Below are 15,211 nucleotides of genomic sequence, written 5' to 3' on the forward strand. Positions count from 1 at the left end.
GTTTCAATGACTCATCTAAGATCATTAAATATCAAGCCTCGGTGATAAAAGATTTTCAAGACAAGTATGATTAATATGCCAATGAACTCAGCCAATCTCTTAACAGAGAACGTGATCTCTGTGAAGCTGTTGAATCATTTATTGATCGTATTGATAAACTTATTCGAATAATGACTAATGTCAAAGGGTATGCATAGTAAGGACTTATGTCAAAGCCATACTCTTTTGTAAACTGATCCATAATATCCTTCGTTTTTTTTGTTTTTTCTGGAATTTGTCTAATTTCATTAATAATCAAGCTACTAATTAGTTTCTCTGACACATGTAATTTGTTAAAAAGCCTACCACCATGACTATACTGGTTATTTAACTCCTTGATAATAAAGGGACTTCCTTCAACATCATCAAGTCGTGGCTTCTCAAAAGGTATAATTCCTGAACTTCGTGGCTGCTCAAAAGTTATAATTCATGAACTAGAACACTCAGATCAGTGCCTTACATGTAACTCAAGAGTTAAGAGCTTATTAAACAAAGTAAATAAAACCACTAATTCATGAAGATCAAAATCAGAATGGATAACCTTTTGCTGATCACCATCTATGTGAATAATTTTCATAGAAATACGAGAGAATTGACACCAACTTGAATATACACTAACCTTCAAATGAACAACAGATTCTTGTAGACCAATACTAAACGATAATGTATCCTCTTTGTGACATATAACAGCGAAAACAAATTCCATAATGAAACCAAAAAAGGTTTCATTAAATGTGAATATCAACAACAATAATAAAAATTGAAAATAAAAAGTATGAAATAAAAAGAAAACAATATCAATAACAATAAAATGTTTCATTCAAATATCTCGTATCTTTCATAAGAACATCAACAAAAACACAAAAATCATATTAACATAACTTTAGGTTTCATCATCAAAGGGAACTCAAAAATTCACAAAACAAATCAAAAATCAATACAAAAAGAAAATCGAATACCTGAAAAATCGATTAATTCTTTGATAAATGATTCCAATACTACAAATAACTTAATCCGAAGAGGAAGATGGTCAACACGAAGGACTCTTCAGATCGATTGTTCAATTCGAGATGCACTTTCAACTGATAAATCAAGCTAAGATATAATTTCAACTAAACCGAAGTGAAACCAGATCTCGAATAAACTAAAACTGTAACTTATCTTCTCTTCTTCAATTAAAATGAAAGCAAATACCATATCTTAAAACTTGTAGCTTATGTTCATTTATTCATTAAATTAGAACCTAAAATACTCTATAAATAATGAAATCGGCAGAAGAAGATCTCAAATCTTTGAATGTTTCGACTAAAACCCTAACAATTAAGAAAAATACAAAGATATAATTGGAAGAAGATCTAAAATTTTATACGAATCCGATTTATTTAGAGAAGATCTCTTTTTTCTCTCTCTAAGTATTTCTTCCCCAAAAATGTTTTTGAAATGCACATACAACAAGTTCGGTTCAAGCTTTTCAAATATTAAGAATTTAATTTGGGGTAATCCTTTTCCTAGGAAATTGAATTCCATTCCACAGGTCCTTTGATACAATAAAAATGCGAGTTTTTAAGGAATTGGATTCCCAAATAATTCAATTTTGGAAGTCAGTACGTTTCGAGGGAACTGAGTATATTCCCTCGAAATCCAATTCTAGGGCCCCCAAAAACCTGAACCCGCGCTAATGATATATGTATCAAAGGTTAGTTATTGAATTTAGAAAATTACTAAAAACTAAATTTACGCATCATAAAAGTAAATGAGATTTTTATGCCATTTTCATTATCAAATGAATTTATTTATAGAAAATAACATAGCTAGAACTTTTGCACCCAAATTTGGTCATTTTGGCATTTTACTACTTGTTTTTACTTTTGAATTCTCACGTTCAACCCACCTTTTAGGATTTTTGTTCCAAAACAAATCATAAAAATCCAAGGTGACCAAACTTGTGGTACAAAAACCCCACTTAAATGTTGGGATCCATTGAAACTCCATCGTAAACAAAATTGATACAAAAACCCCAAATTTTTAAAAATTGATACAAAAACCCCAAATTTAAATGTTGGTTTCATCAAATTTTATTTTGGTTTCATCAAATTTATGATGAAACCACAATAAAATTTGATGAAACCAACATTTAAATTTGGGATTTTTGTGTTAATTTTGTTTTGATGGGGTTTTTGTGTTACTTTTGTTTTGATGGGTTTTTTGTGGAAGGATGGTGACACCTCTGGGATTATAACTCGCGGACCGTTTTTGTTCACAAAATTAAAATAGCTCCATGTCCCCTAGAAACCGCATTTATATTTATATTTTGGTGGACTAAAGTGATCAAATAGAAAATATTATTCTCACCGTTTTTAGAAAAGAGATATTCTGAATTTTTTAATTTCGCCTTTTTTTGGCCTAAAATGAAAAAATAATAGTATATATCTTTCAAAAATGGAGGAAATACATGTCATGGTGCATAAAAATCGAGAAACTTGTAAACTTTTATTACCTAGCGAGATTGGGGTATACTCAAACTAATTGGGGTATACCCAATTTTAAAGGGACTCTTTTTGAGGGTTTTTTGGGGGAGTCTTAATGGGTAAGTTACAAAACTACCCTTACCAATTAATAATCTTAATTACCCTAAATCAATTTTTATTCTCTTCATTTCATCTTCTTCTTCTCTTCTTCTTCTCCTCCCCACCATACCGACCCCCATCACCACCATCGAAAAAACTCGACGGTTAACTTATCGAAATCGTCGATTCGAAAACTACGATTAATCTGCAAAAATGGATCTGCCACGGCTTAGGGAAACTCGTATGAAAGAAGCTAATCGAAAACCCAATGAGTATAACCCTGGAATTGCAAGTTTGGTTGCTAAGAAAGTGAAGAAAAAACGGTCGAAGAAGGAGAAATCGAAGCAACCGAAAAAGCAGAAACGGTGCGATTAAGCAAGTAATGACCTACTTAAACTCACTTTAGTACTTCGATTTCATGTTTGCATGTCAAATTAGGTCAGAAAATTCAAAATTTTGAATCGGCAGTTGCGACGCCGGCAAGGTAGTTTTTATCGACCTTGCCGGATTTTCATAGTTAGGGTTTGGCCAGCAAACTATAAGGTTGAAAAACTTGCCGGCTGTATAGTTTCTGTAACTGCTACTAGAAGGGACGACAGGTTATTCAAATGTATATTTTTCCAGCGACAATTTTTAATTAACAGTCGGCGTGTTATTAGTTTTTACCCTGCCGGCCCCTCGTTTTGAATATTCGGTTCCTGATGCCTAGAATTTAAAAAATCGGAAAGGTATTTATATAAGACCATACCGGCTGTTAGTTGGCCGGCAGTGTATGGGTAATGGACCATGCCGACCTGTAATGTGAAAAATTCATGTGAAGCCGGCATGTTATTAGTTTTTACCCTGTCGCCCCCTTGTTTTGAATATTTGGTTCCTGATGCCTAGAATTTAAAAAACCGGAAAGGTATTTATATAAGACCATGCCAGCTAGCTGTTAGTTGGCCGGCAGTGTGTGGGTAATGAACCTTGCCGACCTGTAATGTGAAAAATTCATGTCCTACTATGTTCATATTTGTCATCAACCGGCAGGCTATTTTGATCATACCCTGCCGGCTATACGTTGGTCGGCATGTATGTTTTAGGACGTTGTTCCGACGGATGGGTTAAACCTGTCGACCCTGCCGACCTATAATTTTTTTTCTTAATTGTGCTTGTTTAGGTTGGAAAAGGCAAAGAAGAAAGCTCTGAAATCTCTCAGTCCTCCTTCAAGACCTCCTCGTGTTGGTGAAAAACTCTTGACTTCAACACATAGAGGGGAATACGTTGTGCTGGGAACGCTCAAGATCCGTGTACCGAATGATTCTGAACCACCATCTGAACCCAGTGATTCAGACGATACTCTAGATGAAGACCAATCAATTCCATCTGGTAGAAGAGGTGATGGTGATGATGTTGATGAAAGCACTCTGACTGATGGAGGAGGTAACAATGATGATGATGATGGTGATCAAGACATGCCTGATGTTGGAGGAGGTAATGATGATGATGATGATGATGATGATGGTAATGGAGATAAAGGTAAGAATATCCAAGATGAAATTGTTGAAGAGGAAGAGGAACAAGAAGAAGAAGGAGATGGAGATGGTGGAGAAATTCAAGCCACCGAAGCTTCATCTTCAACTTCAATCGGAACGAGGAAAAGGGTGATCACTAGACCATCTAATTCCCACATGCCTCCCTCTCACTTGATGGTTACATTGAAACCAGGTGAACCTCCAAGGGGGACCCCAAGAGATGGTGGAGAAGTTCTTTTTGGATACAAAGACTCTTGGGCATGTACGATCCATAATACTATCGTAAGTAATCTCAATCCGTCTTTGTTCTTTATTCAAGTGTGTAACTGTCTTAAATTTGCGTTAAATGTTTGTATTTCTTTTCATTTTGTTTTTTAGGTATTTAGGATTACAGGCACGACGTCCGTCTCATGAGGCGCCAAGCTTCGTGTTCAGTGACTAATACTTGGGATCTTGACAAGGAATGTGAGGAGGTGAAAGTGATTGTCAAGAACTCCGGGTTGTGGCCTGAGGTGGAGAGTTCCAATATTGATCATGATAAAGTTACTGTATCTGCATTCTGTGAGAGGTTCTACAGAGTGACTGATACTCTGTTATTCCCATTCAGTGAGATGACGATAACTCCCGATGATGCTCAACAAATTCTAGGCCTCGAGGTTGATGGAAAAGCAGTCACTGAGGGATTCGATAATGCGATTTCTTTCGAGAAGATTTACGAATTGAGCAAGAAATTGTTCGGTTGGAATCAGGTTCAGACGGAGTCTATTCTTGACAAGAAGGATGGTCGTCTAACCAAGAAGTTTAATGTGAAGAAGTTGAGGGACAGATTATGGGATACAAAGTCAATCCTTGATACGGAAGGAAGGGTGAACCCGGTGCGAATCAATGCTATCGCGGCCGCTTATTTGCTATACACACTGGGCAAATGTATCTTCCCCGACAGTTCCGGAAACCAAGTCGAGGCCAGTTGCTTGAAGCTATTGGATCCCTTAGATAAGATGCGTGAGTATTCTTGGGGTACTGCGGTGGTCGCTTTCTTGAAAAATGAGTTGGAAAAATGTTCTAGGGAACTCACTAAGCAAGTTAACGGAAGCACATGTCTCTTCCAGGTAATTTTATTGTTTAAATCTATTATTTTGCAAAATTCTCGTAAGATAAGATTCTTACTAAAATTTTTTTTTTGCATAGGTTTGGATATACGAGCACTTCCCTTCTTTGTTCAAAACTAACTCCTACGTCAAAGTGGATGAGAGTGTTGCGGTTAATAATCCAAGAGCGCAAAGGACAATTTTAAGGGTACTCAGGATAAGGAAATGCCGCAACAACTTATGAAACTCCGAGACGCCATCGACAAATTGATTGCGAAGGAGGTGATATTTGATCCGTATCGAAATGCTAGAAATCAAGGTTTAATCCAAAGGAGAGATGAAGTTGTTGCATTATACTATGGACCATTGATGACTATGTTTGATGGATATTCAATGTACGATCCACATCGGGTAATGCGACAATTGGGTTACGTCCAAGAAGAACCTCATTTCGATGAAGAAAAGCCGTTCTTTACTGTGAAAATGGATGAATGCACCACGTCCCAAAAAATTATGAACGCCGTTTACGATCCAGCGCCAACTCAACAACATTGGGACAACAGACGCGGCCGTAAAATCGATGTGAGTCTTTTGGACGAGGTGACCACCGGTCATGAAGCTACTGAGAAATACATGGCGTGGTACTTGGGTTGGGCTCGTCCTACTGTGATTAGGCCAATGACTGATGAAGAACTGGCTCGTAAGAATAGGATGGAATCGAAAGACCCAGCAACAATGCTTAAGTTCTTTGTAAGTATTTTAGAGTTGCTCTTACTATATTAAGATTGATTGCATTACCGAATCATTCTATTAATTGTTTGTTGTTTAATTGAAAATAGAAGGACCAGTTGAAGACCTTTGTGAGGGTGTTGTGTTGCGCGAAACAGATATGAGAGCCTTTGACGATGGAAGACCAAACCAAGCACATTGACTATGTTTGCTATGTTGACAATGAGGATGCTTATATATTGTTCAAGCAACTTGAGGCTCAAGTAAAGGCAGAAGAAAAAGCTAGGAGGGAAGCACAAGCCAAGATGAAGGGTGATAAAAAGAGGACTCGTAGTGCTCGTGGTGGTGAAGGTAGCAGCAGTGGTCGTGGTGGTGAAGGTAGGAGCAGTGGTCGTGCTGGTGAAGGTAGTGTTCCAAAACGGAGCCGTGTTCGTGGTCGCGGTCGTGGTGAATGAATGCTTTCCTGGTTTATTTTTTTATGTTGTGGTGGACAAATGTTTAAGTTAAATATTTTTTTAAGGTTTATGGGACATGTTTTCGTATTTTTGACAAAAACAGTTGGATTTGTAGTTGTTGAATGAATGGTTTGTTTAGCTATGTAAAGTTTAAATACATATGCCGACATGTTTCTTTTAAGTTACATTGCCGACTGTTCCAGGGCCGGCAAGGTTGTGAATTGTCAGACTGCCGGCCCTGACAACGGAAATTGTGTAGTTACCAGGGTCGGCAAGGTAATACGATTCCAACCTAGCTGGCTGTTTACTCGCCGACTGGGTAATATGTTATCGACCATGCTGGCTATTTGTGGCAAAAAAAACCTTCTCATGATGCCTAAAATCATATAAGGTCGGCATGGTAACAAAATTCTTACCTTTCCGGCTGTTTATTAGCCGACAGGGTAGTATGTTATCGACCCTGCCGGCTATGTGTGGCAGAAAAACCTTTCTCCTGATGCCTAAAATCTTATCAGGTCGGCATGGTAACAAAATCCATACCTATCCGGCTGTTTATTAGGTCGGCATGTTGGAGAAAACAAACCTCGCCGGCGGATTCAAAATTCAACTTTTTTAACGGCCAAATTTGGCCACCATCCTATAAATACACTACTACTCTCTACAAAACAACCTACAAATAGTTCCATATGCTATCCAAAGCTCATATCATCATAAAATCCATCAAACTCACCCAATAACTCTCTACACGCATATAACAATGGCTTCATTTGATTCTAATGAAGATTTGGCAATCACCAAAGCTTGGTATGCGGAAAAACGACTTAGACGTCAATCCTCCGAAAGGGTGGATTCCACAACCTTTTGGGCTAGGGTACACAACAAATTTATCCAAGAGTTTGGTAATCCTAACGCAAGAAGTGTTCAACAAGTGCACGCTAGGCACTTTGTCATCGAAAACGCGATACTTGCTTTTTTAGCTCTCCAACCTCGGATTTTTAACACTCGACCCTTCACCTTGTCCATTGCGCAATTTGTGAGTAATTTTGTGGTTTTTTTTGTGTAACCCATGTTGTTTTATTTTCCAATGAAACACCACTAACAAATGTAAGTTTGTTTTTGTAGCACGAAGTCGTGAAAGCGCGCTACTTGGAGGAAAAGGGGGAAGCATTCGCGTTCGATACAAGCTATCACTTCTTGGCCGAAAGAATCCCGGAGGATAACCCTGACTACTTGGATGTTGTATCGTCCTCGTCGGAGGAAGATTGATGGCTTTAGAAGTTTTAGTGTAGGTTTTGTGGGTATACCTCTTTGTAAGCCCTCACGAGAGTATCACTCGTCCACTAGGGTCGCCTAGGGGTTCAAAGGCTTGATGCACATGCTAAGTGCATTCGTTTTTCCGTCGACAAAGATTAGGTTTTATGTTTCAATAAATGTAGTAACCAAAATTGAATGAATAAAGTGAATTGCATCTATTAGAATTCAGTCTTTTTTGGGGGATAACCAAAGTCGGCAAGGTTATAATATTACAACCATACCGGCCAAAACGCTGGCCGGCAAGGTAAGAAAGTTAATAAATGCCGACAACAAGGATGCCGGCAAGGTAATAAATCAATACCATGCCGACTACCTGCGCATTTATAACAGTCTCATGTGTGTCAAAAATATTACAGCCGACATGTTATTCATTCGTATACCCTGTCGGCCATATAAAGCCGGCACCTTCTTCAACCGTATACCCTGCCGGAGTAGGGTGGCCGGCATGGTCTTCATTAGTCGACCCTGTCGACCTTTCATACTACTGAAAGTGTTGATTCCTTCTTTGATTTTGAGCATGATTTCATACCACAGATTTGCAATCACCTTTTAAAAGTGTTTCGGTTGTGTGCCTCATTTTCGTTGCAAGAGATATTCTTAAAAAAAAAATTCTCATCAAAAATCATCCCACAAAAGTTCAATCAAAAACAAAATTTCATTACTTCAATTCCTAAGTTTTAATCTATTCAATCAATCTAAACTCAATTAATTAATCTAATCAGAATTTTAGTGTTAATTAACCAAGGGCATATTAGCCATTTAAAAAATTCTAGGTTAAGGGGTGGCTTGGCTTTACTTCATAATAACCTGATTTTGTCTTACTGGGTATACCCCAATCCAGCCAGGTTTTATTAGTAAACTGTTTTTAATAATTCCTACAGTCATTACATGTCTTTTATGATAAGATGTAATAAACGGGACACTGAATCACAAAGCACAGGTCAAAGTCAAGATTGACTTGTTTGACTTGACACACACATAGTTCACCCAGACATATATGTCTTGTAAAAACGTTAAGTAGGAGAATAGCATACGATTAGTGTACCTCTTCTCAGATGACCCCTAATATATGAATTTTAGTATAGTAATAGCCAAGTCCAAAACAAAAGAAAAAAAAAAAAAAAAAAAAAAAAAACGGAAAAGGAAATAGAATAACCCCAGGAAATACTGAAAATGTGGTAGAATTAAGGTAGATGTTCCAAATCTAACCTCCCGCGCTCGTAACAGAATGTTATCCATATCCCTCCATTTCTTGCACCATTTCTCCTCCCTTCCAAAACGAACCAATGCTCAGTAAATCCAATGTGCAACAACCCAACAACCCCCTAATCTTATTATCAATGACTTTATCTCACGTGTGCTTCTATTTTTGTTTTTCTGTCTTTATTGATGTGCCTACTGTTTTTGTATGTACTTTCTTTCCTTGTTTTGTCTCGCTTTTTCCACTTTGTTTTTACTTTACTTTTTTCCATTCTGCTTCTTCACTCCCCGTTTTGCTATTCACATCTTGCACGTAGGTAGAAGCCAGACAGTCTAACACTCTAACTAATAATGAGTAAAACCGGTACGCATCTCTTGATCAGTCAGGGCATGACGGAAATGGCACCGATGACCATAAGGACAGAAACCTCCATTTAGAACCATTCTGCAAGCTTCAGTTTTGTACCTAGGATGACGAATCACAGGTCGCATCTCCTTTAGTCCATGCGCAAATTGACAGTAGACCCCATATGGACAGACTCCGTCTTCTACCCATTTATCGCATAACTCTGTCTTTGGCATTCCTTGATTGTATACATCCAATTCCAGTGGGACCTCCACCTCCTCCTTCTTCTTCTCATCATCAACTGCAGGAACAGTAGGCAACTTAACTCGTGGCTGTTCCATTCATACAACAAAAAATTACCAATCAGATCTAAATATTGCAAAATTCTTCAAATTAGGACTAGTAAAAAACTTCCTGTAAATCCAAAATACAGCAAAATTGATCAAACAAATCAAACAAACTTCATTTGAATTCGAAAATTCAATAAATCAATCAAGTAACTCAAACCAATTAAAAATCAGTATCAATTTATTAACAGGAAACGATTGATCTTACCGGCACGAATGTAAGTCTGTCGACGTTTTTGTTGGAAGAAGGAGGAGCAGTTGTATCCGAAGCATAAGGATTATTAGATTGACTCATCTTCAAGTAAGCATTAGAACGAATGGAGATGCTCTTTGGTAAACAAACTCTCTCTGATTGAAATTGAATCGGTTTCTCTTCAAATCCATTGTCAGCAATCCCAGAACTCGTAACTGAAGTTTCACGACTCGGTACAAATCGGTTGTAACCAGTACTGCCGCCTCGAATATCTCCAATGCTGAGAGAAATATGATCGTTGATGAAGGAAGAAACGTAATCAGGGAGAGGAATCTTCTGAAGATCCATATAAACCTGAAGTAATTGAATCAACCGATCCTTTAGATCATTGTTAATCAATCGGAGAGCAGCATTTTTATGCCTCAGAACAACAATTTTCCTTGAGGAATACTCTAGATGATTTGAGCACAATCCAAAATCATCTTTGAGATTGTTTAAATGTGAATTTAGATGAGAAAGATGAACTCTATCTTCAGTTGTAAGCCGGTTCATTTTGATTTTTCCATTAAAAGAAGAATATGAAGCTAAAGTAAGAGGAAAAGAGTCACTGGTGGATGAATCTGGCGGGAATTGTGATGAATTCTCCGAACTGAATCTTGAACTACCACTTGATGATGATGATGATTTATAATTTGGTGATTCCTCTTCATTCTGATCACGAATCGGCATCGGATTCATACTGCTATTTAGAAAAATTGAGAAGCGACGAGGAGATTATTAGATGAGAGAAATTCAGTAAAGAGAATTTGAAACTAAATGAAGACCTCAGTGGAGTGTAGAATCTGGACCTTTTATACTAAATGACGGTAAATTGACCTGAACGGAAAAGATACAGAGCATTGCTTGGGCATTTTCGGCGTAACAGGGGCGGGTGTAATTAGTTATCAGTAATTTTATTTTTAAAAGCATTTATCTAGATTTTTTTAGAAGGTTATTATTGGGCGTCACACTTCATTAGAGGGCTTCATTTGGATTTTTAGTGTCCAAAAAAGTGGTTATGGGATATCTTCACTTAGGTACAAAATGTCTAGAATACCCTTTAACTAAAATAAAAACATAAAAACCTAATCTTTTCTAATCTTCCTTCTTTCATCTTTCTCCTCTTCCTCTCCTCCACAGTCAATTTCAATTCAACTTCAATTCACTTCATCGTTTTCGATTAATCGGCGATTCGAAAACTCAACATCGTCTGATTGAAATCTCTACTAAGGATGAGGAAGAAGCAAACTGATTCCAGTGATGGGAATCATCCTCTCAATCAACCACCAGACCCAAATCTTCATCTTCAACAACCGGTTCAAGCATCTCAAGAATTACAATTTCAAACTCCTCAACAACAACCCATGGTGTATGTTAGGTAATAATCGAACAAACCCATCTTTGTTTACTCGTTTTTATGCTTAAAATAGGAAGATTGAATGAAATAGGAGTAAAATTAGGGTTTTATTTAGTTACAGTTTCTAAACTACTAGTGCTACGTCTAGGTTCGCCAACCGTAATTTCAGTTTTTGAAGAACTTACGTCCAGGTTTTGATTAATTCAAAACGTAGAAATAGCTTGCATGTGGTTTACTTCTGGGTTCCCTTAGTTTCAACCGTAGAATTGTATTTACGTCTAGGTTTATCTTATAGGTTAACCTCGATGTAATTGTGCATGTATCTTTTGAGAGGAAAGCTCAGATTGGAATACGTCTAGGTTTTTTGAAGCTATTTTCCAGACGTAAGCCTGTACGTCTAGGTTCGTTACTTGTTTTCCCAGACGTAATTTTCTACGTCTGGCTTTATCTTATAGGCTAACTGGACGTAATTGTTCCTGTATCTTTTTGAGAGGAAAGCTCAGATTGGAATACGTCTAGGTTTTTGAAGCTATTTTCCAGACGTAAGCCTGTACGTCTATGTTCGTTACTTGTTTTCCCAGACGTACGTCCAGTTTCGTGAAGTTTTTATCTGGACGTAATTTTCTACGTCTGGGTTTTTGAAGTATTTTTCCCAGACGTAATTAATCCCGAATCCTCTAAATTTTTTTCAAACTAATTCTGTAAGATCCATTTCTTGTAATTTGCAGGAATCCTGATAGAGTAAAGGCTAAAAAGAAGAGAGGAAATGATTTAACGCCAAAAGATACTCCTACACCTCGCCATGAAATTCATTGTGGGGTAGAACATAGAGGTCTTCACAAGGATGCTAAGAAGAAGAAGGATATGACTCAAGGAAGTAGCTCAAGATGTCCTGAAGCATCTCAAGAGGAAGATAATGTTTTCCAAGATCTAGAAATTGATGGGGAACAATTTCAACTACCGGTGATATCGGGAGGTACACTCGTGATTGGAGATACACCAAATCGACAAAAAGAAGAAGAAGTTGTTGTTCAAGGAAAAGGGAAACAAGTTGTTGTTGCTTCACCTGAAGCTACACCTAAACCTCAAGTGAAGGAAAAGAAGCCGAGGAAGAAACCTTCACCAAAAGGCAAGCATATTCCTAAAGTCAGTAATTTATTGCCTAAGAAGAAGAATGGTGCACTTTGGGGTGAGGCGCCCGATAAATCTGCGATCTTATTCGGTTATCCACATTCATGGGTTGATAAGGTTTGCTAAAGCAGGGTAATAATCTATAACGTTCTCTTATTTTGCATGATTTTGTTCAACTTGATATATTGTTTATTTTGGTATAATTTAGACATGAGTTTAATTTTATTACTGCCTTAACAACTTCTCTTAACAAATTTGTTGTTTATACATTCTTTGTAGGATCATGAAATTGCGAAAAAGAAACTGAAACATAAAAAAGCTGGTTATTGGTCGTTAGGTGAAGAATGTAAAGAGGTTCGTGATCTTGTAGTGGATACAGGGCTAGGTAATGGAATTGTCAACCATCAGCATGAGTTTTATTCTATTACTGCATGTGCCTTTAGAGAGCGATATTGGCTAGAAACCGATACCTTTCATCTTCCATTCGGTGAGATGACAATAACGCCAGATGATGTGAAGCAAATCTTGAACTTAAACGTTGAAGGAAAATCTGTTTTTGAAGGTTTTGACAACAATATGAGTTGGGAAGACCTTTATGTCCTTGTTAAAGACACACTTTGATGGGAGAAAGCTGAGACGGAGAAACAGTTTAAGTGGGCTGGTGGAGATAAACCAACTGAACCAAGAGAAGGTCCAGCTATACCTGTCAAAAAGATATTGTTGAAGAATCTGAAAGATATGTTTGGAGGAACACAAAAGGCTGTAGTAGAACGTCATGAGGTGATAGATGAAACAAGAGCTCGTCGTACAACCACCGCATTCCTATTGCATTCCCTTGGTACCATATTCTTTCCTGATAACTCGGGGAATCGAGCTAATGCTCACTATCTACAATGGTTGAAAATTTTCTAGGAGACCAAAAAGTATGCTTGTGGAACTGCCATCCTCGCTTTTTTACTTGATAGTTTTCGAAAAGCTTCAAGGGTTGGAACCACTGAACTTGCTGGGAATGTTGGTCTTTTTCAGGTAATTTATATAGTTTTGGTTTTGTTATATTTATCATTTCTTTTTTTATTGGTTTTATGTATATAGTTTTTATGGTTATATATAACTTGTTAGGCATGGGTATATGACCACTTTCCGACCATGAGACCTTCTACATCTTGGTCAGACGATGAGATTGGTCATCCTACAGGAAAGAAGTTTGTATTCACTGGTACCCAAATAAAGCACAAAGAAGAGAAGATAGATGATTTAAGGTTGAAAATGGATGCTCTCACTGTTGAAGATATGATATTTGATCCTTACATATATCTAAAGGAAGATAAGTTTGGATAAGAGATTGATCGTCGTGTTTTTTCAAGTTTGGAATCTTACAACGGGCCTTTGTTTCATCCTCATGGGTACGTAATGGCCAATCCACGTCGAGTTCTCTGCCAATATGGTTATGTGCAAGAAAAAGTCACTTATGAATCCTTCAAATTGTTGGCTAATACTTCTTCCGTAAAAAGTGCCAATGTCGTGCTCAACTACAGCCCAGAGCCGAGTATTGATGTTTGGAACGACCGCAATAATGCACTATACCAAGTCAGCATGAAGGAGCTCATTCCTATTCTAGGCACAAAGGAAGCCGAAGAAGGTTATTTGGAATGGTATTACCATTTTGGTCATCCTCATGTGATTAATAATGATCCGGAAGCGGCAACATATATCAAAAAGGCTCAAGAAAAGAAGAAGCGTGAAGCCGAAAAGAGAAGTATATTTGATACGGATTGGAAGGCGCTATATTTCAAGATGGTAAGTAAAGTTGTTATTTTTCATGACGCCATTTCATAACACTATATTTGTTTGTACTAATATGTTTCATTTTGATATGTAAAATAGAAAAAGAAATGCCTTCACTTGGCACAAACACTGACTCCATGCGTCCAAAAAGGTGAGGGCCTCACAAGTGCACAAGTAAAGGTTTTCCAACAACAAATCAAAGACTTGCCGGATCCAAACAAGGATTACGAGAACTTAGAGAGGGGCACGAAGAGGAGTAGAGATGTGGGTACTAGTCAACGTCATCCATCACCTAGTATTTCTGAAACCAATGAAGAGGATATGCATGCTCATGGTCGGGTCAAGGTCGGGGTCGTGGTCATGGTGGTCGTGACGGTCCTCGTACTCGAGGTGGTAACAAAAACAACAAAAGAGGTCGTGGTCGTAATTGTCCTTAAACTCTATCAATGTCATAATTGTAGAAGACTATTTAGTTTCTTTTGGTTGTTATGAACAAGTTTCCTTTGGTGTAGAAGACTATTTAGTTTCCTTTGGTTGTTATGAACAAGTTTTCTTTTCAAGAATGAAATTTTCCTTTGGTTTGTATTAGCTAGAATGAATTCTATTTACGTATCTTTATGTTTGAGTGAATGCACAAATTTGGCTTAGTATTAGCTAGAATGAATGAATAAGTCCAAAAATTGGATTTGTGCTGCTAGTTTTAAAGTGAAATGAAAAATCAAAATTAGGTACTCAGGAATATTTACGCCTAGGTTTTGGGTAGGAAAAAACGAGGCGTAAGACTGAACACAACCGACTTTGGAATTTTTGCAGGTTTACGCCAGGTTCAGGGTAGAAAAAACCTAGGCGTAAGCCTGACAGAAAGTGTTTCTCAGAGTTACGCCCTGGTTTATTTTCTATCCAACCTGGACGTAACCATGGCAGAAGCCTTCTTTGCTTGACTCATATGCTTACGTCTAGGTTCGTGTTCTCTAAAACCTAGGCGTACGTTGTTTAAAGTGAGTTTGATGTTTTTTTGTCCCTATTTGGTTTGAAAATAAAGCCGTTGGGAACTGTACTACCTGAATTTTGGAAATAGAGCCGTTGGGAACTTTTACTACCTGAAAA

At 37.6% G+C, this 15,211-nt stretch overlaps 1 protein-coding gene across 1 annotated transcript; it reads right to left on the reverse strand.

Annotated features, from left to right (window-relative positions):
- Positions 1-8,605: 8,605 nt before the first annotated feature.
- On the reverse strand, positions 8,606-10,807 carry LOC113293721 (zinc finger CCCH domain-containing protein 14-like). Its single transcript, XM_026542262.1, has 2 exons — positions 9,808-10,807; positions 8,606-9,584 (listed from the first exon to the last, which is right to left on the reverse strand). Exons 1-2 carry the CDS (start codon positions 10,528-10,530, stop codon positions 9,252-9,254), a joined length of 1,056 nt encoding a protein of 351 aa, XP_026398047.1. The 5' UTR covers positions 10,531-10,807; the 3' UTR covers positions 8,606-9,251.
- Between the last annotated feature and the right edge of the window lie 4,404 nt (positions 10,808-15,211).

Source organism: Papaver somniferum, chromosome 7 (assembly GCF_003573695.1).
Source record: "Papaver somniferum cultivar HN1 chromosome 7, ASM357369v1, whole genome shotgun sequence".
Lineage (NCBI taxonomy): Eukaryota > Viridiplantae > Streptophyta > Magnoliopsida > Ranunculales > Papaveraceae > Papaver > Papaver somniferum.